A 25141-nucleotide genomic window follows, 5' to 3' on the forward strand; every position below is an offset into this window, starting at 1 on the left:
TTGGTAGGCTGCCTTTCAGCTGCTTACGCAGCCGTGCAACAAACAATCGTCTGTACGCGTATCGGAACAACATATCGTACGATAGGCACGGCAACTACCGCTTATACCGAATGACTGAGCTGCAGAAGATGCTACTTGCGCGCAGGTTCATTAGTTTTATTTATAACTCTGATAAGGCAAAAATCAAGACATTACCGAATCGGGGCAAAACACCATAAAAATCTCACGATAGTGGCCTGTGCATACGCCGACCAAACAACCAAGCATTTCGCAAATAACCACGCCTTACGATTTCTGTTTGATTGATTAGTTTAAAACAAAGATTTGCAAACATGGTAACTTGTTGGCCACCTTGTTCCACGTAGCCTGCAGGATCTTTGAAAATCTCGACAACCCCGCTGCGGACCATCCATCCTACAGGAGGGCCGAGGTCGGGATCTGCCTCAGCGCTGAAGCTGCCAGCCACCAGCCCTCAAAGATGCGATCAAGGCTGAGAAGAGTATACTCCGTTTCGCAGCCGGCGACTACCGCAATTCTGGGTTTCAGCACGTTGGTGCCTCGTACGTGGGACGATCTGTCATCTTGACCTATCAGGTATGACGAACGGGTGTTGTAACCTCCTGCCCCGCCCCACTACCCCAAGGATTTAACACATTCTTCACACCAGCCACGGGCTCGGAAGAGAGTAGTGTATAGGCTGTTTACCCTCCAATGCAGCCCTACGATCCCCTCCCGAGACTCGTCGGCGATTCCGCTGCAGGCGACCGCGCCCGGGACAGCCGACAGACACAATGGGTTGCAAAAGACCCGAGACCTATGTGCTCCGTCTGCAAATGAAGGACGCTACATTCCTCCCACATGGAGGTTTGAATGAAACGCATGTGGACATTGGAAATCAACAACCTCGTGAGCGAGGGTGCAATATCTGCGAGACGGGTGTGGAGGGGTTCAAATTAGTCTGTTAATCTTCCGCGTCTTGTATCTTCCCGCCTGTCGTCTGCCGGCAGCGAAATCACCCGAGACGGCACGACGGCGCATCTCACGTAGATTTCTAACGAGCGATGTGATGGGAGGAGGATGGCGCCACAGCCGCCCCCGTTGGTTCGGTCTACCGACAAATATCCGTACAAACCTACTACACGTGAGACACCTTGATTAATTTCATCTCGGTGGACGAAGAAACAAAAGTCCCGTGAATAAAGCGAGGCGCGACGGGACGGCAGGGACGAATCTCGGACAGTTCTGAGCGAGTACGAGACGCGTGAGGAGGTATGATGTCGTGATGATTGATAATAGTACCGGCACCTACGTTCCCCTGTCAAGAAATCACAGACCGACCGACTTGGCGGGACGGGAAACAAGGGCAAGGGCAAGGGCAAGGGCACAAGGGCGGAGGAGAAGGGGGGGAGAATTTCCAGAACAGTGGAGAAGAGGGGTTAATGCAGAAGCGAGGCGAGGCGAGGCGAGACGACACGACACGCTTCTTCTTTCCACCGCAGCGCACCGTGATCGGTGGCTGCTTGGAGACAAACAGGGGCGGGTGAGTTTTCCTTCTTCTTCTTCTCCCTTTCTCTCGACTCACGTTGAATGGGCGGTCGAGTCAGTCAGCGTGCAGCTCATTTCGGCAGGTTTGCCACGGCGCAGGGATAGGTGCGATGGTCAGCGCTATGCCTGGTCCACGGCAGTGCTGCGGGTTGTGGCGTTTTTTTTCCTTCGGAAGCCGGACCGCGTAGGCGGCAAGAGAGAACGGACGACTGCGGGGAGGCTGGCGGGATATGGCATGATGCTTTCTCGGCAAAGCGAGGGCGGGCGGCGACCCGCAGTGGACACCACCAAGCTCGTGTTGAAAGGCCGGCCAGTCGGCAGTAGTGGCAACAATGCAGAAAATGGGGGTTCGGGGTTTGCGCTGCTGGTGAGGTAGGATGAGGGGCATCCGATGATGATGCGGTCACGCCGGCCGGGGGGTGGAGAAGGACAGAGCCGCGTCGGTCGGTCTGGGCGCGGAGATGGGTGGGATCCAATGACATGGGGGCCTGGGGCTCGTGCGGGGAGCGAACAGGCGAACGAGCGGGCATCTTCCGGCGCCGAATCCGGGGACCGGGGGTGTGGGCTGGATGGAGAAGGGCGGAGGGTGAAGGCGCGGTGAGCGGAACAACAGGAAGAATTAATTGCAACTTCTGGGGCCATCACCTCACCACACCTCAGATACGACCTCTGCTTGCAACGCCGTTGCTGCCAGCCCCGCAGCGAAGGATTGCTTGACGGCTGACGGGCGTCGGCCGCGTTACACGGCAGGCGTTTTTTGGCGGCCGTTCGGAGAAGCTTGAGAGTAGTGGAGAGAGAGCTGTTGCTGGAGAGGCGCTGCCACGCTGCCAGGCCTCCCCTCCCACCCCAGGATTTTTGCGCGCCACGGCCGGCGTTTACCCGGCGATCTCTGGGGCGTGTGGAGGCGGAGCCCGGCTTTATTTCTGCTTCCAGCCTGGCCATCACCAGCCCGCAGCCCGCGCGAGAGCCACCGCGTTGTCTTGGCCGACCGTGGCAGCACTGCGAGCACTGCTGGCGCCGGCCGACAGCTCAGCGGCCTGACCTGACCTGGTGTTGTCGGGCTGCGTTTGCGGCGACAGCAGCAGCGACGGGCAGCGATCTGAGATGGACACGCGGGTAAGGCTGGCACTGTTTCATGAGGCTGGGACGCTGGCACCGGCACTGGCACGCCAAGGGAAGCGCTCGGGCGCTAGTTAGGCGTGGCACCTTGCTGCCTTCCACCATGCTGCCCGGTCGCCGCTGCCCTGCCATGACGAGAGCTCCTGCTCCGGCACGCGGCTTGCGGGACATCTCCGGCTGCGCAGGCTGCAGCTGACCGGATGGCCCCATGTAGGATGCCGCATGGGTGAAGGCTCGTCAACGGCTTGGAGCTTGGAGCTTGGCCGTCGGGCAGGATCAGCAGGAGCATTTGCCTGCGCAAGCCTGGCGGTAAGGTTCCCCGCGCGCCGGAGCTCTCCAAAGGAGCTACCCCGGCCGCTGCTGAAGTCATGTTGCATCCCGCACGCCCGCGCCCGCCTTAAATAAAGCCGTGGCCGTGTACCTGCCCTTCTTTCCAGGAGCTGCCGCTCACTCAATTCACCTCACAGCTCCAATTGCCGCCCGAAAGTGCGTGTAGACCGTGACCATGCGCTTCAACTCGGCCACCGCTGCTCTCGCGGCCGTGCCGTTTGTGGCATCTCAGGTACGTGGTCATCAAACCTTTTTTTCCCTACTGCGCCCCCGTCACCACCACCGCTCCCACTCGTCACGGCGAAGACCACACACTTTGCACACGGTTCTCTGCTTCATCCCCACCGCATAATTCCCACCCCTGCTTTCAACATGGAAGACGTCCCGCTCGACGAGCGTCCTCCTCCTCCCTACACCAACGAAATCCCGCCAGTCTACCAGCAGCCTCCACTGGACCACGCCCGGCCTGCCAGCACGCACCAGCAGCCACCCCGGCTAGATGCTCTGCCGTCGGCTGAGCGTCCGCTTCCTGAGCGCTCACTTTCCCCTGGCTCGGTGCTGCGCTGGAGAGACACCGCGAAAGCCCATCTCAAGCGCGCCGCCGTTGCCATTGTGGCTATGGGCGTGGCTGTGGTCTTAGGCATCGCCATCGCGGATCCCTTCAGGAGCTGTAATCGCATTTTCTTGCGCCGCCCTCCACATTGCACCAAGGAACCGCCCAACTGATCAGCGACAAGCAGGCCCTGAACAACTCGAACCCCGACGATGCTCTCTGGGGCGCCACCTCGCCACCCTTCTACCCTTCGCCGTGGATGGATGGCTCTGGTGGCTGGGCAGACGCCTACGCAAAGGCTCAGGAGTTCGTCAAGCAGATGACTCTGCTCGAGAAGGTCAACCTCACGACCGGTACCGGGTGAGTAGAGACAGATGGCCACTGAACAACAGTTGCTAATTATCGACCAGTTGGGAGGCCGGCCCCTGCGTGGGCAACGTTGGTCCTGTCCCCCGTCTGGGCCTGCACTCGCTGTGCATGCAGGATTCGCCGAATGGCATCCGCTTCAGTACGCCCTTCACTCATCTGACGTCTCTGATCACTGGCTAACCTACCACAGCCGACTACAACTCCGCCTTCACCTCCGGCGGCACCATCGCAGCCTCGTTCGATCGCCGTCTCTGGTACAAGCGCGGAAATGACATGGGTGCCGAGTTTGCTGGAAAGGGTATCGACGTGCTTCTTGGCCCTGTTGTTGGCCCCCTGGGACGCACTCCCACCGGCGGCCGCAACTGGGAAGGCTTCAGTCCCGACCCCGTTCTGTCCGGAATTGCTGTTGCAGAGACTGTCAAGGGCATCCAGGATGCTGGTGTCATAGCTTGCACAAAGCACTACATCCTCAACGAGCAGGAGCACTTCCGCCAGGCTCCCGAGTCGCAGGACTATGGCGTCAACATAACCGAGTCCATCTCCTCCAACATCGATGACAAGACCATGCACGAACTGTACCTTTGGCCCTTTGCTGATGCCGTCCGGGCTGGCACTGGCGCCGTCATGTGCAGCTACAACCAGATCAACAACAGCTACGGCTGCCAGAACTCCCACACCCTCAACTACCTCCTGAAGGGCGAGCTGGGCTTCCAGGGCTTCGTCATGAGCGATTGGCAGGCTCAGCACTCCGGCGTTGGTTCCTCGCTCGCCGGTCTGGACATGGCTATGCCCGGTGACACCCTCTTCAGCACCGGCTATGCTTTCTGGGGCGGCAACATGACGCTTGCTGTCATCAACGGCACCATCCCGGAGTGGCGTCTCGATGATTCTGCTACCCGTATCCTGGCTGCTTACTTCCTTACTGGCCGCGACAAGAGCAACATTCCTACCAACTTCAACTCTTGGACGCTCGACACCGAAGGCTACCAGAACGCCATCGCTGACGCCAACTGGGGCGTCGTCAACCAGCACGTCAATGTTCGCGCCGATCACTTCAAGAACATCCGCGAGGCTGCTGCCAAGTCGACCGTGCTCCTGAAGAACGTCGATGGCACCCTCCCTCTGACTGGGAAGGAGAAGTTTGTCGGTGTCTTCGGCAGCGACGCTGGGGACTCGCCGAATGGCCCGAACGGTTGTGATAACCACGGCTGTACCAACGGTACTCTCGCCATGGGCTGGGGCTCCGGAACTGCCAACTACCCCTACCTGATCTCTCCCCTGACTGCCATTCAGAATGAGGTCTATGCCAACAACGGCGTCATTGACTGGGTCACCGACGACTACAACTACGACAGGGTCAACGCCGTCGCTGCCCAGGCCAGCCACGCTCTCGTCTTCGTCAACTCCGACAGCGGTGAGGGTTTCATCAACTACGACGGCAACACCGGCGACCGCAACAACCTGACCATCTGGCACGACGGCGAGGCTCTCATTGCCAACGTGACGTCGGTCAACAACAACACCATCGTCGTCATCCACAGCGTCGGCCCCGTCGAGCTCGGCGCCTTCAACGACAACCCCAACGTCACCGCCATCATCTGGGCCGGACTCCCCGGCGAGCAGTCGGGCAACGCCCTCGCCGACGTCCTCTACGGCCGCGTCAACCCCGGCGCCAAGCTGCCCTTCACCTTCGGCGCCAAGCGCGAGGACTACGGCACGGAGCTGCTGTACGAGCCCAACAACGGCGCCGACGCGCCGCAAGACGACTTCAACGAGGGCGTCTTCATCGACTACCGCGGCTTCGACAAGCGCAACGTCACGCCCGTCTACGAATTCGGCTTCGGCCTGTCGTACACGACCTTTGCCTACTCGGACCTGCAGATCGTCAAGCACGCCGCCGCCGACTACACACCCACCACGGGCAACACGACGGCGGCCCCCGTCCTCGGCAACTACAGCACCGACCCCGCAGACTACCAGTTCCCCCCCGACGTCTCCCCCATCCCGCTCTACGTCTACCCCTACCTCAACTCGACCGACCCGGCCACCGCCAACGGCGACTCCGAAAGCGAATACGGCGCCCCCAACGACTCGTACATCCCCCCGGGCGCCCTCGACGGCTCGCCCCAGCCCAAGCTCCCCGCCGGCGGCGCCCCCGGCGGCAACCCCGCCCTGTACGACGTCCTGTTCACCGTCACCGCGACGGTCGCGAACACGGGCGCCGTCGAGGGCGACGAGGTGCCCCAGCTGTACGTCTCGCTCGGCGGCCCCGACGACCCGAAGGTGCAGCTTAGGGGGTTTGAGCGCTACACCGTGCAGCCCGGACAGAGCGTGCGGTTTGGCGTTGATGTGACGAGGAGGGATTTGAGCAGCTGGGATGTGGAGAGTCAGAATTGGGTTGTGAGTGGGTATGAGAAAACGGTGTTTGTGGGGAGTAGCTCGAGGAGGTTGCCGTTGAGTGGGGTGTTGGATGTTTGATTTCTTTCCTGGGGGGGTTTTTTTGGTGTAATGATGGTGGTGGTGGTGGTGCTGGGGGACGATGGTGGTGGTAATGAGTAATGAATATTGATGCTGCGAAGCTTATCAGTGTTTCTTTTGCGTGATGATGATGACGATGACGATGATGACGATGATGGTGACGATGGTGACGGTGATGATGGTGATGGTGACGGTGTTTGTAAGGCGTGGTGGCTCGGAAGTGTATTTTGCGTCTTGAAGGGGTGGGCGGGAGGGGAGGAGGGGAAGGAGGGAGTATTAGCCCATGTGCTGTATGACTACCTGATTCTATTCCGATCCATGGTCCAAGAATGGTGTCGTAACAGAAGAACATCGGTAAGTCCGTACGGGCTGGTCTTTTTGTACACCTCACCGACCGCGGAGAGAAGAGCAGGAGGAGGAGGCATCGTGCCCCGCGTGCGTGCGTCGAACGTTCTCGCTGCATGCATGCAGGTGGTGGTGTGGTCACTTGTTCTTTCCCTCCCTTTCCCTCAGCTGTGGATTGAGGAGGTGGCGCGTGCAGTGGAGGTCTTTTTTCGCTGTCTTGTGTTGTTGTTGTTGCCAGTTTGGGGAAGCACATGCTCATGCTCATGCTCATGCTCATGTATGTACATGCGTTGGGTTTCGGGTTGAGGATGATGATTTGCTGACCGCGGCAACGAGCATGCACGCACGCATGCCCCGCTGACCTCCATGCTGCCCGTCCGTCCGCTGGACACGACATGCCCGATCAGCTGAACAACGCGCGCGCGCCTCCACGGCCCCACCGTCCCCGTCATATAAAAAACCCCACCCCCTCGCCTCTTCCTCGGATCTTTTCTAACCACTGTGTGGATGCGGGCGGGCGGGCGTTTTCTCTCCTGCCAACCATGGAGGCGACGACTGGCACACAAACCCAGCTTTGAAACTGTCGTGGTCTGCTTCGTGGCGGTTCGACTTGGTTACAAAAGGAGTTGGAAGATATCGCACTGCCTTTTTTCGGTCGTTGGGGCTGGTTGGGGCCGTTGTGTGTAGATCGTGCGCGGGTGGGCTGGCGGTACTGGGGGATGATGATGATGATGATGATGATGATGATGATGATGATGATGCGGTGCAGCGTTGGGAAATGGTGATGCGGTGCGGCGGCTGGGATTGATGGGGGAGGGCAGCGGCAGTAGTACCTTGTGCAGGGGAGGCGTGGAGGTCGGTTGGTTGGTAGGTGAGAGGGGGGGAAGTGAAAGTAACATGTGGTGAGCTGGCGGGACGGAGGGAGTAATAGTACAATCAGTACCTGGGATTTCACAAAAGAGGAGCCGGGTATTACCGAATTGGGGCCAAACACCATAAGAATCTCACGATAGTGGCCTGTGTATACGCCAAGTAAACAGGTAAAGATCTTTGCTTGTTTGCAAAGATTAAGTAATCAACTAAAGATCGGACCTCGTCTTTGTCTTTGGTTACTTGTTGGCCACCTTGGCGTGGAACGGTAAGAGCCCAGTGAAGGAGCCATGGTCCTCCGACAAACCGACCTGGGCGTAGCACCAGCTCCTCGGGACTTTTGATCTGAGGCTTCGTGTCTGCCGTGCGGCTAAATATGTCTTTCACCGGCTTCCCAAGATTTCGTGTCCGGGATCCGGCGAGATGTTCTTTGGCACCAGATTTGATCATAAGGGCGATTTTGTTACGAAAGACCTTGTCCATGCATGTTAGCATCAGGACATTTGAGCTGCGAACTCAAGCCATAGGTCAAGGCATAAATTTCACCTAGCGCTCTTTCACAGTAGTCTGTAGTAAACAACCAGAAATGGTACAGTACAAAGAACCGCATCTATAGACCACTCAATTAGAAGGTCATATCCGGGAGATCTTCCACGATAGCCTCGTCATCCATGTCAGAGAGACGTTCTGACTCCTCATAGTAGCCAGCTCCTCTTTTTCTTTTCCGTTCTTTTCCGTCGCCTGTAGGAAATTCCTTTCTTGGACTAGTCCTCTCTATTCTCATCGTGGTAGTATTCGTCATGGAAGACTTTGGAGGCTTCTAATGACTGTAATGCTTCTCGCATGCGTTTCTCATCGAAGCCAGGTCGAGGATCGGTTATCCGAGAAACGAAAAGCGCGAAGATATCATCTTCCCTGTTCTTCTGACTCGACATGATCTCCATCATCCTACCATATACACGTCTGACGCCCGGATTGAATGGCAGCCTCAGCCAATCCTCTTTTGCAAGGAATTTGATCTCGAGCTGCTGGACCAAGTATATCATCACCTGGAAACACTGATTCTTGACAGCAATGAAAAGTGGGGTTTCAGCGGATTCGTTCTCGAGATTTGCGTCAACCCCACCACTTTCAACCAGAAAACGAACAATGTTCTCGCTGTCATGAGCTGCTGCAACATGAATAGGATCTTTGATGTGACCAACAAGTTTCCGGACCAATCGATTTTTTACTGGCGTCATATTTTGCCCACCTATGGCCAGTTCAAGTCCTCTTACAAGTCGTGCGCCATAAGGAACGAGTTTGTGACAAACTTTCTCGTTGCTAGACCGTATTATCCATGGAATTAGGCTTTCAAGATCGTGTGTTGGATCCGCCTCGAAACGCAGCAGCAAGTCCTCGCATACACCATATTGTTCATGCTTCAGTGCTATCGTCAGGAGGGGTTGCGTTGATAGTGGCCCGAGGTAGGACTGGAAGTCATGTCTGCGCCCATTCGGGTTCAGCCCATGCCCATTCGGGTTCAGCCCACGCCCATTCGGGTTCAGCCCACGCTCATGCGCCATCGAAAGCACTGTCCCCAATCCGTTTGCTGCGGCTATGTGGGCCGCCGGCCAGGGGTTTTCTACCAGTTCGGTGTCGATCAGATGGGGGAATCTTGAAAGAAGCTTGATTGCGAAGTTTTCTCGTCTAAAGTTGAGGGACATAATCAGAGGGCTGTAGCCATGCGAGTCTTTCGGTTGGAGCTCCATTTCCTGGGCTCGCTCGAACATGAGGTCCAAGATTTCGGATTTTCCAACCATGGCCGCTAAGTGCAATAACCGGGAGCCACGCTTCGGCCAATCAGGTGGCCCATAGAAAACTCGTCTTGTAATTCGCTTCATCGATAGCTGATCATACCTCATACCCTTGTGTTTCTTGACCGTAAGTGGCTTCCATAAACTGGCCCATTTATCGACCATGGAACTTTCGAATGGCCATTCGAAAATCTCGAGCAGATTTCCCGACATAATCTCGCTTCTTCCTGCTTGTTGGAGATGGTATGGTATGCAGTGCAATGCGTAGTCGAGAAGCGGTTGCGGATACCATGATTCTAATATTAGGCATGGCTTGGTCCCCATGTTCTCTTCTAGCTGAAGGAACTTGACGCAAGACTCGAAAATGTGATAGTGACCACTCTCGTGAGGGTCAACGAAAGAAGATTGCTGTAAGTCCTTGAGCCCAGAGGTGAGTAGATAGTCCCGTACGGTCTGATGTATCGGTTGCAGGACAACCTTGGTCCTATGTTGTCGAAACTCGGCAAGTCCTCGAGAAAGGTCTTTGACGACTTCCATCATGTCATCCTCTTCGTGTGTGAAATCTTCTCCTAGCATGTATTGTCGTATTGACTTGAATGCCATATCGGCATCAATTGCCAGAGCATGCTGTATTTCTGGAAGCGTCAAAGGGCGAAAAGCGAGACACATCCACCGAAATAGCTTCAAGATCTGTCGCCGCTCATTTGGATCTCCGTCTGGTTCAGACGTTAATAGCAGGCTCTTGTATAGCTTTTCAAGCTCTTTTGGTATTTTTCTGATCTCCCTGATGATGTAGTGGAAAGACTTCCTCTTTGTTCTGAGACTGGAGGCTCTGTCGGTAACCAAGCGTGCCCATTGGAAAACACCGTCAGTCTTTGACAGTATTTCCTCTCTCAGGGCTCGTCCATCTTCCTCGTTGAAGCCTTGCAGCCGTTCTCGGACTACTTTGCAAATGTCGGCATGATTCTGTTCTTCCATTGTGATTGTATTTCCGGAAGCCAGTGTGAGGATTGGGTAGTGTCTACACGAGAAGCAGATCCTAAGAATACCACCACTGTTGTGTGCGGCATCTAAAACCTTGCTGAACTGGTCGATAAGTTGGCATGCGTTCTTCTCTCCGGATTCGTCCAATGCATCTACAAGTATACACATGGTGTAGTCTGGAAACCACCGGGACCATCCTGGCGAAAAAGCGATGAAGTTCGTCAACAGTCCAGTCCCACTTCTCTTTCTGTGTCTTCTCTTTTCGATTGTAGCTTGAAGTCAATTCCGAAAGGTGTTCAGGGAAATGCGGTAGGAGTTGATTGAGGATCGCACGGTAAAAGGCGACTAATGTTGTCAGGAAATCATCGCCCCTTCCATTGAAAAAGAACGTTGCCAGTATCTGTCCGCCGGTGTTTTGATCCTCAAGTCGGTGAAAGATGTGTTTCATGATGGTTGATTTTCCTGAGCCCGGCTTCCCTCGGATCCAAAGGAGTTGTCGGGGCTGCCGGGACCAGATATGGAATTTCTCGTGAGATAAAATCCAGTCACAAGTGCCGTCCGCGGTCACCACACCATCGCGGTGCCAGTCTTGGTTTGGAAATGCCAGTGATCGCAAGCAAGCTGAAATTTCCTTAGTAAGTTATTCCAAGACAGCAGTGCGTCTGACAATACACACCCAAATCATCGTCTGTGCAGGCATTGAGGTTACCGCTTTTCTGAAAGCCTGCACCGTCGCACAGATGCTTGATCTTTGAGAGTGTAGCACGATAGTGCAAATCGTCGGCGCCGTTAAATTTCACCATATTGGAATGATCACGGTCTATTGGCTGATATTCCGTGCTTCCGATGGTGGCTGAGGCAAAGTCAACGAGCAAATCTTCAGGTCCTTGCATTTTCCAGACGCCACCGGCCTGTATCATCCGTTAGAAGGAGCTATCAGAAACAGAGCTACGGGCTTACCTCGCACGCAGTACGTGAAAGCTTTGTCTCATAAAAGCTCGAGATCCGGATCGTTCTTGGTTCAAACACACTTGGAAACTCGTCTTGGTGGCGCCGCAACAGTGCAGAGTTCCTTCCCAGTGTCTCAAGAAGGCCACGGTTGGGCTGATCTCCAACCATGGGTACCAAGGACTCAATCCTCATGCCGAGGTTCGGTACTCCGAAGAAGAGAAATCCACGCGTAGCATTCAAGATGTTGCGATAGACTCGATCTGTCATGTGTACGAATGCCTGTCGTTGGTCAGTATCTTTCTTTGGGAGCGGAGTACACCCAAAACTTTAAAGGGAACAGAACACTGACTTCTTTGATGACAAGACCACCGAGGCTGTGTCCAATGAACAGGACAGGCTTGCAGCGCTGGTCTCCCTATACTCCAAGCATTAGTATGATCTATTGCGAAGTCAAGCAAACGTACAGTTTCTACGACCAGAACATCCTTTAATGCAGTGCGTAGACCCAGGCCGAGATCCGTGAGATTTTGAACAGAGGAGCTTCCATGCAACTGTGTATCATAGCCGTATACGAAGACTCGCGTGTTTGGTAAGTCCTTCGGTAAGCCGTCGCGGAGCCACATGAAAGGCCCTCCTCGTTGTTTGAAGGAGCCGTACGCATGACCGTTCAGACCCGAGACTGCTATGATGCTATTCGTAGCGTTAGTGGATTCGAAGGTTGAAATTGAGTGATTCAACACTTACTCGCTCGTATATTCAGCCTCTTGAATTCCATGCAACGGCGTGAACCCATAGAAGTGCACATCCAAGCGCAAGCTGAAAGGTTCGTCTCCGCCGATGTCCACATCCAGCTGCCACTCATTTTCATCCTCGACGAGAGTAGGAAGCTGAAGCAGGACGTTCCTCACTCCGGGCAAGGTGACCGTGGCGATCAGCTCATCATTCCGGTAAGGACTCCGCGCCAGGGAGCCGACCTGCACGAGGAAGTCTCCACCCTGATTCAGAGCCCTCCGCAAGAGATCTGGGATATCCTGCCATCCGTACTTCTCCGGTATGCGTCTCAGCCTGAATACAGTGTCCGGACGGATCGTGCTGGCCATGCGAGACCCCCGGCTCTTCACAGCCTCGTCGGTGCATGCATCGGCGGCTGCCGCGGCTTCCGGTTGTTGCAGCGACATTTCCGTTCGAGCGGGCCGGGAAAGCTGTCAGGGCGCTGGCATGTTGGCCATGTGCTGGTGATTCTTTTTCTTGGGTGCCGCCGTCGTTGATGTTTTGGGGAGGAAGGCTGCGGCTTCCTCGCGACGGAGAACGTTCAGGGCAGGCAGGCGCCAGCCGCCAAGGCCAACGGTTGCTTCATTGGGGCGCATACCCCGCCAATGGTCGAAGCCTGCCATCATGCATGATCCCTGTTCGGCCCTCTCAGCCGGGATCATTAGAGTACGGGAAGCCATCAGCCCACTCAACTCAAAAAGCGCTGAAGCGCCGATTTCTGTGGAGTCTTCCTTCCCGACGTGAACTGACGCTTACCTCTCTAAGTAACTTCGTTATCACTACCAGTCTTCCCACAGGGCAACACTAGACATCACAACCAACAGCGGTTACGGCTTCCCACACCCTTCCAGCTACACCAAGGGTATCGAATCAAGACATTAACATTCGTAAAGAAAAAGTCGTAAACAAGCTCTAACGCTCTAGTCTATAAACCAAAATCCTTCCCGCCCGTCGTCTTTCCAAACACTATCTACCCTTCCCTTTTCTCTGAACCTTCTACCTTTCTCTCACCCTTTTCCTTTTCTCCCTCTACATTCCCCTCCACCACCTTACCACCTCACCACCTCACCCCCTCACAAACCCCACACTCCCCCCGTTCCCCTTCCCCTTCTCCCCCCCACCCCCTCCCCCAACGACATCCAACCGCCCCCTCATCCCCCCCACAACGACGCCCACCCTCCCCCTGCCCCTTCCGCCCCTCCACCCCACATCCTCGCGCCACTCGCCCCGCGGCGGCCCCAGCAGCAAAAGCGGGACATTACTCGCCTTCCACACCACTCTCTCCTCCCTACCCTTCGCCAACGTCAGCACGATCGCGACGAGCAGGATCACCGCGCCGCTACCGACGACGAAGGCGGGGAGGGCGAGCCAGGGCCAGTGGGTGTGGATGAAGGATTGGGGGGCGAGGGGGGTGCCTGATGCTGGGATGCTGGAGGACGAGCGGAGGAGGGCGGTGAGGGAGGTGGCGAGGGAGGAGGGGAAGGAGGAGAAGGTGGACTGCCAGAGGAGGGTTGCGAGGGAGGTGGCGGCGCGGGCGGTGGCGATTTGGGCGGCTTCGGCGGTGGCGGCGGGGTCGGTGCGGTTGTGGGCGAGGGTGATGTTGTGGTCGGTGGCGAGGAGGAGGGGGGAGAAGAGGGTGGTGGTGGTGGTGGTGTTGGTGAGGAGGGCGAGGTTGAAGGTGGTGGTGGTGGTGTTGGAGGAGTTTGACGAGGGGGGAAGCGCGGATGAGTTGGTGGGTTGGAATTCCTGGCAGGTGGGGGAGGAGGAGCTCGTCCAGCAGTCGCTCGATGGACTGGCGGTGAGTTCGACGTCGCGGGGCTCGGCGTTGAGGAGCTTGCCGTTTCTCTGTGGGACGACAAGGGGTCAGTCGTTGTGCTACTGCGGGGAGAGAGTACGATGTGGCAGTTGTCCCCGGGCCGTATTAGGACTCAATGCCTCAACCCAGGACAAACATCCCTCTTACGGCAACCTTCATCGAAACTCCACAAAGAAAAAAGACGAGAGAAGAAAACAACGATCCAACATACCACTTCAACCCCCTCATACACCTTCGCGCACCAGCTGACCGCGCACGCCGTAACATCCCACTTTGGGCTCGCCAGGGCACTCGCATCCCACGCCCCGCCCGACGCCTCCTCGGCGACCCTCAGCCGCGCGACCGCGAACTCGAACAGGCGCGGATCCCTGACGCCGGCCGGATAGGCCTCGCTCGCGACGGACCGGACGAGCGAGTAGAGCGAGCCGAGGGGGTCCTGGCCGTGCAGCGCGTTGCCGGCCGAGGCGCCCGAATGGGGCCGCTCGACGAGCGAGCCGTTCTGCAGCACGAGACTAAGATTGTGGTAGCCGGCGAGCGTGTACGTCAGCTGCGGGCACGTCGCGTTCGCGATGGCGTCCGCGGAAAGTTCTGACGAATACTCCGTCGATGAGTTCGAGCACGTCGGCGTGACGGAGCTCGACACGTCCTCCTCGCACGCGCTGCACAGGCCCAGCGAGCTGAAGGCGTCCCACGTGCAGTTGCCCGTCGGGCAGCCGAAGTTGATTTGCTCCTCGACGCCCACGAGGGCGGCGAAGATGGTTCTGCGCAGGTTGGCTGCCGATCGCGAGCTGATTAGCTGGGTTTCATCACTTCGCAAGCAAACCACATGGCGGACGCTTACCGGCGGAAAGGACGTCGCTGTCGGCCTCGAGCGCCTGGGCGGCCGGCATCCAGGTGCGATTGACGGCCGCGGCGGCGTCGAGCGGCGCGATGCGCTGTGGGAACGAGATCATCTGCTGGGCGAAGGGATCCATGGCCAGCGCGACGACGACGACCAGCGCCGCCCACGTCGCGACCCACGCGTCCGCCTTGGCGCGCACCAGCAGCTTCGCGCAGCCGACGGGCCCGCGGGCGGCGCCGTCGAAGAGGTCCAGGTCGGCGAGCGGGCGCGGCGTGTGGTCGCGCGGCTGGAAGTACAGCCAGCGCAGCTGGCCGATGCACTCGGCCACGACGAACAGCATGAGGAAGCGCGCGACGACGACGAGCGTCGCCACCAGGGCGTTGGGCGAGATGGACGGGCCCCAGTCGGCCAGCCGCGTGCCGTCCATGTCGGCGAGCAGCCAGACGGCGACGGCGAAGCAGGCCAGGCTGATCAGCGCCGCGACAATCTCGCCGACCCACCACTCGTGCCAGCGGTCCATGAAGTCGATCCAGCCGGCCGGCGGCAGCCGCTGCGACGACGGGCCCCGGTTGTACTCGGGGTCCTCGGCGATGGACTCGTAGGGCGGGATGTTGGGGTTGCCGTCGAAGTGCTCGACCGCGCGCGACGTCCGCGTCGTGCTCATCGACGTGCGCCCCGACGGCGCCGCCATGGCGTTCATGACCGACGCGCTGGCCTCCTTGAGTGCGGGTGTGTCGAACATGCCGTCGCGCTCCGTCGCCATGGAGCTGCGCCGCGGCTCGCCCTGGAGCGTGGCGCCGTCGTCGACGTTGACCGGTCCGTAGCCGTCGCGGTTGTCCATTGGGGTCAGAGGTCGACTCTGGAGGGATGGGTGCGAGAGGTCCTATATGCATAGCTTAGATATAAACAGATCCTCGGCGGCGCAGATGCTGGATCTGGCAGATGGGACCCATCTTGCGCACGTCCAGTCAGCACCGGCAGTGTTTGCCAAGCTGCCTCTGTCCAATGGTATTTTATGCCGCGTCAGGGACATGTATGATCTTCGCCACGGACCCAGTAAATTGTGGGGGCTGCTAGTTGTCCAACGGTGTCGTGGCGCATGCTTCTGGAAGAGAGCGCTTCGCACTGACAACACTCAGAATCGTACGTTGGCTGCAGTGTGGAACAACCGCCCGGCCCTCGCGCCGCCGTATCCGCCGCGCACCTGCGACGACACCGTACATTGAGTCACCTGAGACGGCTTACTGTGGTTTTGCTATTGCTCCATTCCTACGACGAACTGTTTATCCCCGCTTGTTGCCGCTGGTCCGTCGCTCCGTTTTCCTTAAGGGGGAGATGCAATCCTCCGGTCAACCTAATTCATACTCACACCCGACCAGCAGTCCAAAATCCGGTATTGAAAAAGAAAAAGTGAATCCGCAACCCAAACTCGCCGCTCGCGCCCAGTTTCGCTTGCCTACCAAAGCGCCGGCGATCTTGACGGGTAACCGTTAGGAGAAATAGTACAGAAAAGAAGTCAACAGGGATTATTAAAGGCCGTCCCGCCCAGTCTGCCCTTTTCCACGTATGCAGCCGGTGCGCCACGTGCTCATGTCCTCCTTCGCCAATGTCCTGGTCGTGGGGCGTGTTCGCGTCGTCGAGACGCACGCAATAATCGGCGGGATGTGGACAGAGCCCAGGGGACCACCTCTTGAAAGTCCCGTCAGCAACGGCAGCAGGGGCCAGGTAAAGCCAGTAACCAATGCGAAGGCCTGATCCAACGCATGCGTGTGCTTGAGATGGTGTTTCCTTGTTGTTATGACCCTTGGATGATGCGCTTACGACGCCCTCCTCTCGGGCTTGGGCTTCCTGGGGCCGCCCTTCAGGGACTTCATGCGCCCAAGGAAACCACTGGGCTTGGGCTCGTCGGCCGGACCAGCCTCGCCCGTGGGCAGTCTCTCCAAGTTCGGCCGTCCAGGGGAGCTCGGTGCCCGAGCACGACCGGGCCTCTGCTGCTCCGAGATCCTGATCGACGCGCCCTTCTTCTCGTACGCATCATCGTAATCATCGAAGAACGGGTTCTTCTCCTGCATCTTGCCCCTGCCTCCTGCGCTCATCGGGGAGCTCTGGCCGTTCGGGGGCGGCGGGGGTGGGCGGCGGAACTCGTACTGTGCATCAGGAGACACCACGCGTCCTCCGTAGTCGCGACGGGGCTGGGAAATTCCGCGGATCCTCTGGGCGAGCGACTTCTTACGCGCAAGGCCACCGCCGCCACCCATGCTGCCGAGACCATCAGTCTCGGAATCGCGCCTTTCCAGGTCCTTCCTGCTTGCAGGGGCACCCTCGAGGAAAGTGCTCGTTCCCAGACCGTTGGACTCGTCGCCGTGGATAGCCTCGATGTCAGCCTTCGGGTTGTAGAAGCCGGTCTGGGCAGCAGAGGGCTTGGGCGGCTCGACTTCGGGACGGGCGGCAGATGAGAAGTCCGAGAATCCCTCAGCGCCACGACCGTGGAACTGGTCAAGGTTCATGCTCTGGTTGACGGGACCGGAACCACCCATGACGTTGTTGGCGGAGCCCTCAGGGAACGCCTGCATCGGGGCCCGCTGGTCCCTCTTCCGGTTACGGTGAGGGTTGCAAGCGTCGAAGGGGCCGTCGTGGTGGAACACTGGGCGTGTCTGTTAGTGAACGGTAGCAGAAGACTCTCCAACTGGACTTACTGCTCGGGCCGTAGATGCCGGAGACGTCGAGCTTGTCGATAAGATCAAGACCCCTGGGCTTCCTAACTTTGCCGTCCTTGTCCCTGGTGGTACGGCCGGATTCCCTCTCCTTGCGCTCCCTGTGCCTTCTCTCACGGCGCCTACGTTCCTCCTCCATCGAAGTCTTGTCCATGATCGAAGACTCGGAGTTGCGGCGGGGCCTCCTGTTCTCGCCACGGCCGGGACTCTTGAAGATATCGAGCTCCTCGCGGGGCGGGGGGCGACGGGGAGGAGCCCTGGAGCCGCTGGCGTTGCGGCGGTGGTCGTCGTCGGGGCGCGGAGGACGTCCGGGAGCGGTGCCCGATCGCGACGGGCCGGGCGGACGAGGGAAGGAAGCACCTGCCAAGAGTGAGCGACGTCACTTTGATTCGTTGAGAGCGAAGGATGCATACCGTTAGGACCTGCCTTCCTATCGTCCTTATCTTGCAGACTCATCTCGGCCTGAGGTTTCGGGTAGTTAGCAAACAGTTTCGTGAAGGCAGCAAACTTGTCCATCTCGACGGACTGTGAGCGAGAGTGCGGAAACATGGCAGCTGGGGGGCGAGGGCGCGCCGATAATTTTGTGCAGGCGGCGGGTCGCGCAGAGGGCGGGCGTGCAGTCGCACAAGCGCCTCTAGAGCGCAGCTTATCTGCGGCAGAAGCAGGGGCGTGGGAAATAGGCTCGCGACGTACAAACAGCTCTTCTGCAGCGGATGCGTAGTTGGGCTTGTCAGACGGGGGGGCCATGTTGTTGGCTTGGTAGGGAGGGAACTGCGTTTGGAACTGCGTTTGCGGAGCGGGCGCCTCGAACTCTGCCAAAAAGGGGTTCCGCGAGTGCGGGCGCTGGGCGGTGGTGCGCGGGGTGGGCAGAGAGGGCGACGGCGACGGCAGGCCTTGGGGCGATGCAGCGCGGTTGCGGAAGGGATTGTTGGAAGATAAGTTGAGCGACAGGGCGGGCGAGGGCCGACGCTCTAGTAATGGGGGACGTAATCAGCGGCGCTATGGGGCAAGGATGTTGCGCAAGGAGACGCATGAAACGACGACGGCAGCATAGGTGTGGATGTCTGGGTGGTTTGGCAACAGGGGGACGTACCTGGCACCGAGGGCTGGACGAGCGACATCGATGATTGCCGCCCGACGACGAGCTTGGCTGGACGATTGGGATCGGCTGCTAATAGGACCACCGACGGCGAGAGATGAGGTGTTGCGTGTGCGGGACGCAGCGAGTAGGACGGAGCGGGCAGCTGCTGCAGCTGTTGCGCGGGCGACGCTTGGGCGCCCAAGAATGCTGAATGATGAAAGGCTGCTCGGATATGATAGCGCAGTGAGATTGAAACAGTGGAGGGGCGTGTCCGGGTGGGTGGTATGGCGCGGGCTCAGCGGGCTGCCAGGACGGCGGGTAGGACGTGCAAGAGGGGTTCGCGGAGTCGCAGCGCGCTGTCCTCTCTTTTAGGCACGCTCTGGCAGCAGCGACGCAGCGAGACCAACGCCAAGTTTCTCCCCGACCAGATGCTGAGGGCGTGCTGCCAGAGGTGACTAAATTGTTAGCGAGTCAGCTGCAACCCCGGTGACCCTGGCGATCGAAATGCGCCGCCCAGGCCACTCGTCCGCTCCCAGCACCAGAACGGCCGAGGCCGGTTCCTGGTGCGCGCGCGCAGGCCCGGCGCAGGCCCTGGGAGACGCCGCGACGCCCAGCCACGCCGCCCGCCCGCGACCGCAGCCGCCTCGACGCAGCCCGTAGCCCGTAGCCGTCGCTGGCTGACGCGATAAATGCCCATGAGCAGCGCGTGCAGCAGTAGTCAGCAGCCCTGCCAGCACCCTGCGCCGCGGCCGCCTATCACGGGGCAGCACGAGCGAGCATCAGGGCGCGCGCCCGATCTCGCCGATTGAACCGCCTGCCGCTGCCAACTTGCGGGGAAAGCGCGAAGCGCCATCGCAGCCGCCGGAAATTCGACGACCCTCCCCGCCTCTCCTGGCCACGCCGAGCTAGCCAGCTTGCCCGCCAGCCCGCTTGCCCGCCGCCACATCAGCGCTGTTCAGCGCGCCGCTTAGTTTACCTCTCGTGCCCGCCGGAAGCCAGAGGCACGCGTGCCCGCCGCCTCACCACGCACGCCTCCCGCTGCACAACCGCGTCCGCATCCGCGAGCCAGCGCCGACCCGACGCGCACATGGCCCTGGCCCAGGCACCCGAGGGCGCCGCCCCTGCCCCTGCTGCAGCCGCCGCAGAGCCGCTCTACGGGGGCTTCACCCGCTTCGAGCTGGAGCTGGAGGTGAGATTACAAATGCGCGCGACGGGGACGCGCAAAGCTTCCAGGCTGACCCGTCGCAGTTCGTCCAGTGCCTGGCCAACCCGTGGTACCTGAACCACCTGGCCGTGCAGAAGTACCTGGACAACCCGGACTTTGTCGCGTATCTCGACTACCTGCAGTATTTTGCTCAGCCCCAGTACGCAAAGTACCTCACGTACGTCATGCCACTGCCGCCCTCTTCCGCCGCTGGCGCTGTGGAGCTGACCCGCCGCGCTACAGTCACCCCGGCCCGACGCTGCGCGCGCTGCAGCTGCTCCAGCAAGAGCAATTCCGCAAGGAAATCATCATGCCGGACACCGTGGGCCGGATGATTGAGGAAGGCGTCCGAGCCAGCGCCGGGGATCGTCACGGCCGGCCATGAGATTTGCAATCTCAGATTGAGTCCCGTGATTAGCCCCGCCCTAGGCCCGTGGAATGGACGGCAAGAAGCGTGCACGCTGTCACCGCAGCTGCAGCTGTTCACCAGGCATTGACGCCGCATGCGGAAGGTGTTGTGGGAAAGCAGCATTGCATCTCGTGTTGCCAGGGACACTTTCCCCGAGTTTGGGCTTTACCATGATCTGCACGACCCCGGCAGCTCAGTCGCGGAGAAAATCCAAAGTGAGGAAGCTTGAACGGAAGCCAAAAAACAAACGCGCATCCTTTCCGCCTGCGCGGCGCCAAGTTGCAGATAGATCCCCCGAGGCGAGCATTCTTCGCGGCTACACAAACGACGGGATATATTTTTTTATCAAATTCCTTCCCCAATCGGCCGTTTGCAATCTTAACGCCCGTTTGTTAACGCGTCGTGCCACTTGTCGAACTCACACGTTGCGCGGATCACCGTTCACCGTCTTTCTCGCGTGCCTGCATTCCTGCCCTGCTCGGTACATCGGAACATGGCGAGTTGGCTAGTGGTAGTGCGGCGCAGTCGAATAGCCATGCCGCCCATGCATCGTTCTGAACTCATGAGCCTAAATCAACATCACGATCAATCGGTTGCAGTGCTTGACACCCCTGGCCAGCCTTGTCGCTAACTACAGCCTCCGAGAGACATTCAATTCCTCTCCTTGCTTGCATCAGGGTGTTCTGGACGCGCGTCGACCGGTGACAGAGTAACTGTGGCGGACTTGTGTCAATTGTGTCCGTTGCTCTGCTCGCTCCAGCGCACGCTTCATCTATTAGCCTATGCGCGGCTGAGATCAAGGGCCAAGGATTCTTAAACTTGCTATTAATATCTGTACCGTTCTTCGACCTGGCCAAAATTAAGCTGTGTTCCAGGCAATAACAAAGCGCCACGACACTCTGGAGCAAGACCGGAAGAAGGCGCAAGCATGAACCAAATTGCCATTCGCACGCTACCATCCCCCAATGGAGTTTACCGAAGGATCCGGTAGTACCGAAGCAGAGTACGTACAGGAAAAAGCCACTCATGTGACCTATGGAGAGAAATAGGAGCACAGGAACATACGGCACGGCACGCAGTCAGCCCATGAGTCGTGGACTCAGGTGGCGCAGCGCTACTTCGTGGCGCCGCTGAATCACGGTTGGCGAAAGTGCCCTCCACAACCCATGGGTCTCGACACGTTTTCGAGTTCCCCTGAATTGTATATGGGAGAGCCCTGCCGGTGACGTGCACGGTCATGTACCAGGTCGCTATAGCGACGCCGATAATCTTACGATGGGGCCCTCCCCTTTCGTTCTGCATTGTCCGAGAAGTGGAGGCATCATCAATTCTTCTCGCGGACCGACTTGTCTGGGCTGTTGAGGTACGGCTCTACCGCATCCTCCGCGCGCGGACTTCGTGCACGATTCTACATGGGTTCGGCATGAACATGGCGGCTACTGCTGATACCAAGCTGCAAGCCTCGCGGCTCCACAGAGCTAGCACCAGCGCTCATCTCAGCCTTTGCAAGATCTAGCCGTGCAGCCACCAACTTGCGATGGCTGCCGAGAAGGCACTTTGGTAACGAGAATCCGATGACGAGATCCTTTTGGTTCTTATCACCTCTCTCCCCTTTGACGACGTCGCCGGTACCAGCTCCACTTGGCGCAATACGAGAAAGCCATGGCGTCTCACAATACGCGGTCGATCGTCCAGAGCTGAGCGTGAGGCGTGCCCCTCTGACGACGGAAAGCTGATGGAATCATCGATCTGGAACCGGGTGCGTGGTAGAAGAGCCAAGCGTCACTACCCGGACGATCGTTTTTGACACCGCGGCGCGATTACCTTACTGCGAACCGACCTCGGACTCCTAGCGCGGAGTGATCTTCGAACGAGAGTCGTACGCATGAAGCGATCATCACGGCAGTCAAGCTCAGGTTGATGCATTAAATTCAGATTGGCGTTCCCTCTTTGGCCCCGAAACTGCGCATCAATTGCTCCCCCACAAAAAAAAGTCGTGTCGTCCAACGCCGTGCCTTGTATCAGGACGTGGGAATCTTCGAAAGACCGTCCAATGCCCGTTTCGCCGTCGCCATGCAGAAAGAAACCAATGCCCCCACAGAACTCCATCAACACTTCTTTGGCCGAGCACCTCGTATCCCCCCGCCATATCCTTACTCTCTCCACTGCTTCGCGCACTTGGTGCACTGTGAACAAGACCCCAGAGTCAGCCATCCATTCCCACAATCCGGAAAAACAACCCCCACCCCCTCCCCAAAACGAAACAATCCACCCATCATGCTCTCTCCCCGATCATCGTCCACGAAACACTCCCCAAGCAGCAAAAAAAGAAATTGGACGGGGACGGGACGGGGACGAGAGAGACGCACCTTGAAAAACGACGTCATGGGCTCGTCGGCGCTGCGGATCTGGATCTGGTAGAAGTAGGCGCGGTCGCCGCCGCACTGGGCGTTGGGGCACTGGACCTCGGTCTGGTCGACGTTCTCCCACGCGTCCTTGCCGCCCAGCACGTCCTCGACCTCCTTGCGCTTCATCGCCTTGCGCTCGTAGTAGCGCCGGTCCAGCACGTATTGGTACGGGCAGCTGCGGCACTCGAAGCGGTTCTTGCCGCGCAGCGCCGCGTCCGCCGAGTTCTCGGGCACGTTGTCCGGGACGCGTGAGACGGTGAGCGTGTTGGAGCAGGCGGGGCAGACTGTGTGGGAAAAAAATGTGGTGGTTAGCCGGGAATTTTTTTTTTTTTTTTCGTGCTTCGGAGCTGATGACTGGAGCGGGCTGAATGGCCTCGAAAGCGCAGTGCCGAGGTGGGAAAGAAAACGTACAGAGCAGCATCGTGAAACGCGATAGGCTTCGTTGTCTGAGTCAAAAGCGTTGGGAGATGGAGGCGCGGCGCGCGAAAAGGTCGTCGGTGGTACGGCCAGAAAATGTAGAAGCCTCAAGAAAACGTCAAGCCTCGGGCGTCGATCATAGCGGGGGTTGCAGCAAAGCGGGCGGCGGAAAAGTCCCTTGGGGAACCTTTGCCTGCAGCAAGTGGGCTGGCTTGGAGAGGGTCCAGTCAAGCGCGCCACGGCGATTGGGAACGCCCGGCAGCGAGCCGTCAGTCGCCGCCGCGCCAAGCGCAGCCAGCCAGACCCTCCGCGTCAGGAAGGGCTCCCTGATTCACCTTGGGTTGCTCAGCTCTTGTCACTGCTCCGTCTGGACGGCCGCCGCATACACACTGTCGAAGCACTCTTCCAAATCCCCCATCTCACGGTCCGGGCTACACGGACAGGCAGAATCTCACCCTGCCCTTCCCCATCCGTCACCCCTCCTGAGACCCCGCCAGCCGCCGACCGAACCAGCACAACCGCGCGTCCGTCCTCCCCCACGAAACGAGCCACACACACATCGCGAACGACCGTCCTCCTCCCCTTCAGGCGTGCCATCGTCACCTCCCTTGTCCTCCCGTCCCCCCCAACTACTCTCCTCCCGAAACCAAAATCCTCCCCATTCCAGGACCACGCTAGGAAAGAAACACAAAACAAACGGGCACGGCCGGGCGATAAAAATCATGTCCGACGACCACGGTGCTTCCCCGCGCGAGCTCCTGATGGAGGCCTGCCGGCGCAACAACACGTCGCTGCTGGAGGAGGTGCTGGCGGAGCTGTCCGAGGCCGGCGGCGAGAAGGCTGCCGAGCACGTAGCCAAGACGCTGAACGACGCGCGCGACGGCGTCGGCAACGGCGTGCTGCACCTGGCCGCCACCAACGGAGCCTGTACGTACGAGAGAAAGAAAAAAAAAAGGAAACCCGCGGGCGGTGTACTACATTGCTTCCCTTCCTTCCTTCCTTCCTTCCTTCCTTCCACACAAACCCTTGCCCCGAACACCCCGCATGAAGAAGGATCTCGCTTTGGAAGAGGAGGAGGAGGAGGATGAGGAGGAGGAGGAGGGAATGGTCCGCGAACAAAAAGCGAACATATCCACCACTCGCTCCCTCCCTCCCTCCCTCCCTCCCCCCTTTCTGCGTACCCACTCCGCAAAGGCAAAAAAGGGCAACCATCCCAGTCCGTCCCATGTCTCACATCCGCCACGCCCATCCTCCCCCAATTTCCATATATGTGGCTTCCGCTTCCCATTCGCCGGTATGAACGTGTGAGAACCCAACCCCTTGCTAACAAACAATCTTCTTCAGACGACGTTCTAGACATCCTCCTCGACCAGGAAGGCCTCGAGATCGACGAGCCGGACCGGATGGAGAAGGACACGCCGCTGCACAAGGCGGTGCGCTACGTCAACGCGCTCGCCCGGGACGAGTGGGAGAACGGCGCGCATGTCGTCGACATCCTCGTCGACGCCGGCTGCGACCCGCGGATACGCAACAAGGCCAAGCTGCGCCCCTTCGACCTCGTCGACCCCCGCAACGCCGAGCTGCGCAAGATGCTGCAGCGCGCCGAGTTCGCCATGACGGCCGGCGGCGACGTCGTCGAGGAGGATGACGATGACGGTCCCACTGGTAGCGGGAGCGACAGCGATTGAAAAGAAGGCATGAAAGGCGCGGGTCTGATAAATGACGAGAGGGAGGCTTAGATCCGATTTTGGATTACGATACGGGCGTTGCGGTAGAGTTGATAGATAGCTCTCAGCTTGCACGCGCAGGCGTCTTTAGGGCTTTGGGTTCAGGTGTTCATAGGTCACAGAGCAAGGGCACATAGCAAGCGAGTCTCAGTAAAAACCCATTGAATTTTTCACTGACCCATGTATGATGGGATGGTTATCTCAAGGGATATGTTCAGTGTCCCTCCTATGAACCCGATATGGGTTAGAAATCCGTGTCCTTCACGCCTTTTTAGAACCTTCAACTATAGGAAACTCCATGTCCGCGAACGCCGATGGGCCTAGAGGTACCAGAGAAGTAGGATATTGGGAGTAAGACCTAGTTGGTATTAGCGGATTGTTCGACAATGACACAGAGAAGAAATACTCACTGC

At 58.6% G+C, this 25141-nt stretch overlaps 7 protein-coding genes across 7 annotated transcripts; 3 read left to right on the forward strand and 4 right to left on the reverse strand.

Annotated features, from left to right (window-relative positions):
• Window positions 1-3612: 3612 nt before the first annotated feature.
• Window positions 3613-6394, forward strand: SLS55_007669 (uncharacterized protein; the record flags this gene model as incomplete). Its single annotated transcript, XM_066779085.1, has 4 exons — window positions 3613-3618; window positions 3735-3907; window positions 3958-4055; window positions 4107-6394. The coding sequence occupies 4 exons, from the start codon at window positions 3613-3615 to the stop codon at window positions 6392-6394; spliced, it is 2565 nt and encodes an 854-aa protein (XP_066629889.1).
• A 5235-nt stretch (window positions 6395-11629) lies between these two features.
• SLS55_007670 (uncharacterized protein) lies at window positions 11630-12518 on the reverse strand (the record flags this gene model as incomplete). The annotated part of the gene is made up of 3 exons (XM_066779086.1): window positions 11630-11755; window positions 11805-12030; window positions 12085-12518. 3 exons carry the CDS (start codon window positions 12516-12518, stop codon window positions 11630-11632), a joined length of 786 nt encoding a protein of 261 aa, XP_066629890.1.
• Window positions 12519-12799: 281 nt separating this feature from the next.
• On the reverse strand, window positions 12800-15609 carry SLS55_007671 (uncharacterized protein; the record flags this gene model as incomplete). The annotated part of the gene is made up of 3 exons (XM_066779087.1): window positions 12800-12871; window positions 14139-14701; window positions 14769-15609. 3 exons carry the CDS (start codon window positions 15607-15609, stop codon window positions 12800-12802), a joined length of 1476 nt encoding a protein of 491 aa, XP_066629891.1.
• Window positions 15610-16585: 976 nt separating this feature from the next.
• On the reverse strand, window positions 16586-17998 carry SLS55_007672 (uncharacterized protein; the record flags this gene model as incomplete). The annotated part of the gene is made up of 3 exons (XM_066779088.1): window positions 16586-17412; window positions 17465-17842; window positions 17896-17998. 3 exons carry the CDS (start codon window positions 17996-17998, stop codon window positions 16586-16588), a joined length of 1308 nt encoding a protein of 435 aa, XP_066629892.1.
• Window positions 17999-19650: 1652 nt separating this feature from the next.
• Window positions 19651-20152, forward strand: soh1 (Mediator of RNA polymerase II transcription subunit 31; the record flags this gene model as incomplete). The annotated part of the gene is made up of 3 exons (XM_066779089.1): window positions 19651-19752; window positions 19812-19945; window positions 20011-20152. 3 exons carry the CDS (start codon window positions 19651-19653, stop codon window positions 20150-20152), a joined length of 378 nt encoding a protein of 125 aa, XP_066629893.1.
• A 2177-nt stretch (window positions 20153-22329) lies between these two features.
• RPC11 (RNA polymerase III C11 subunit) lies at window positions 22330-23005 on the reverse strand (the record flags this gene model as incomplete). The annotated part of the gene is made up of 3 exons (XM_066779090.1): window positions 22330-22362; window positions 22546-22868; window positions 22996-23005. 3 exons carry the CDS (start codon window positions 23003-23005, stop codon window positions 22330-22332), a joined length of 366 nt encoding a protein of 121 aa, XP_066629894.1.
• Window positions 23006-23723: 718 nt separating this feature from the next.
• Window positions 23724-24689, forward strand: SLS55_007675 (uncharacterized protein; the record flags this gene model as incomplete). The annotated part of the gene is made up of 2 exons (XM_066779091.1): window positions 23724-23928; window positions 24346-24689. 2 exons carry the CDS (start codon window positions 23724-23726, stop codon window positions 24687-24689), a joined length of 549 nt encoding a protein of 182 aa, XP_066629895.1.
• Window positions 24690-25141: the final 452 nt, after the last annotated feature.

Source organism: Diplodia seriata (genome assembly GCF_021436955.1).
Source record: "Diplodia seriata strain FDS-637 chromosome Unknown scaffold_8, whole genome shotgun sequence".
NCBI lineage: Eukaryota > Fungi > Ascomycota > Dothideomycetes > Botryosphaeriales > Botryosphaeriaceae > Diplodia > Diplodia seriata.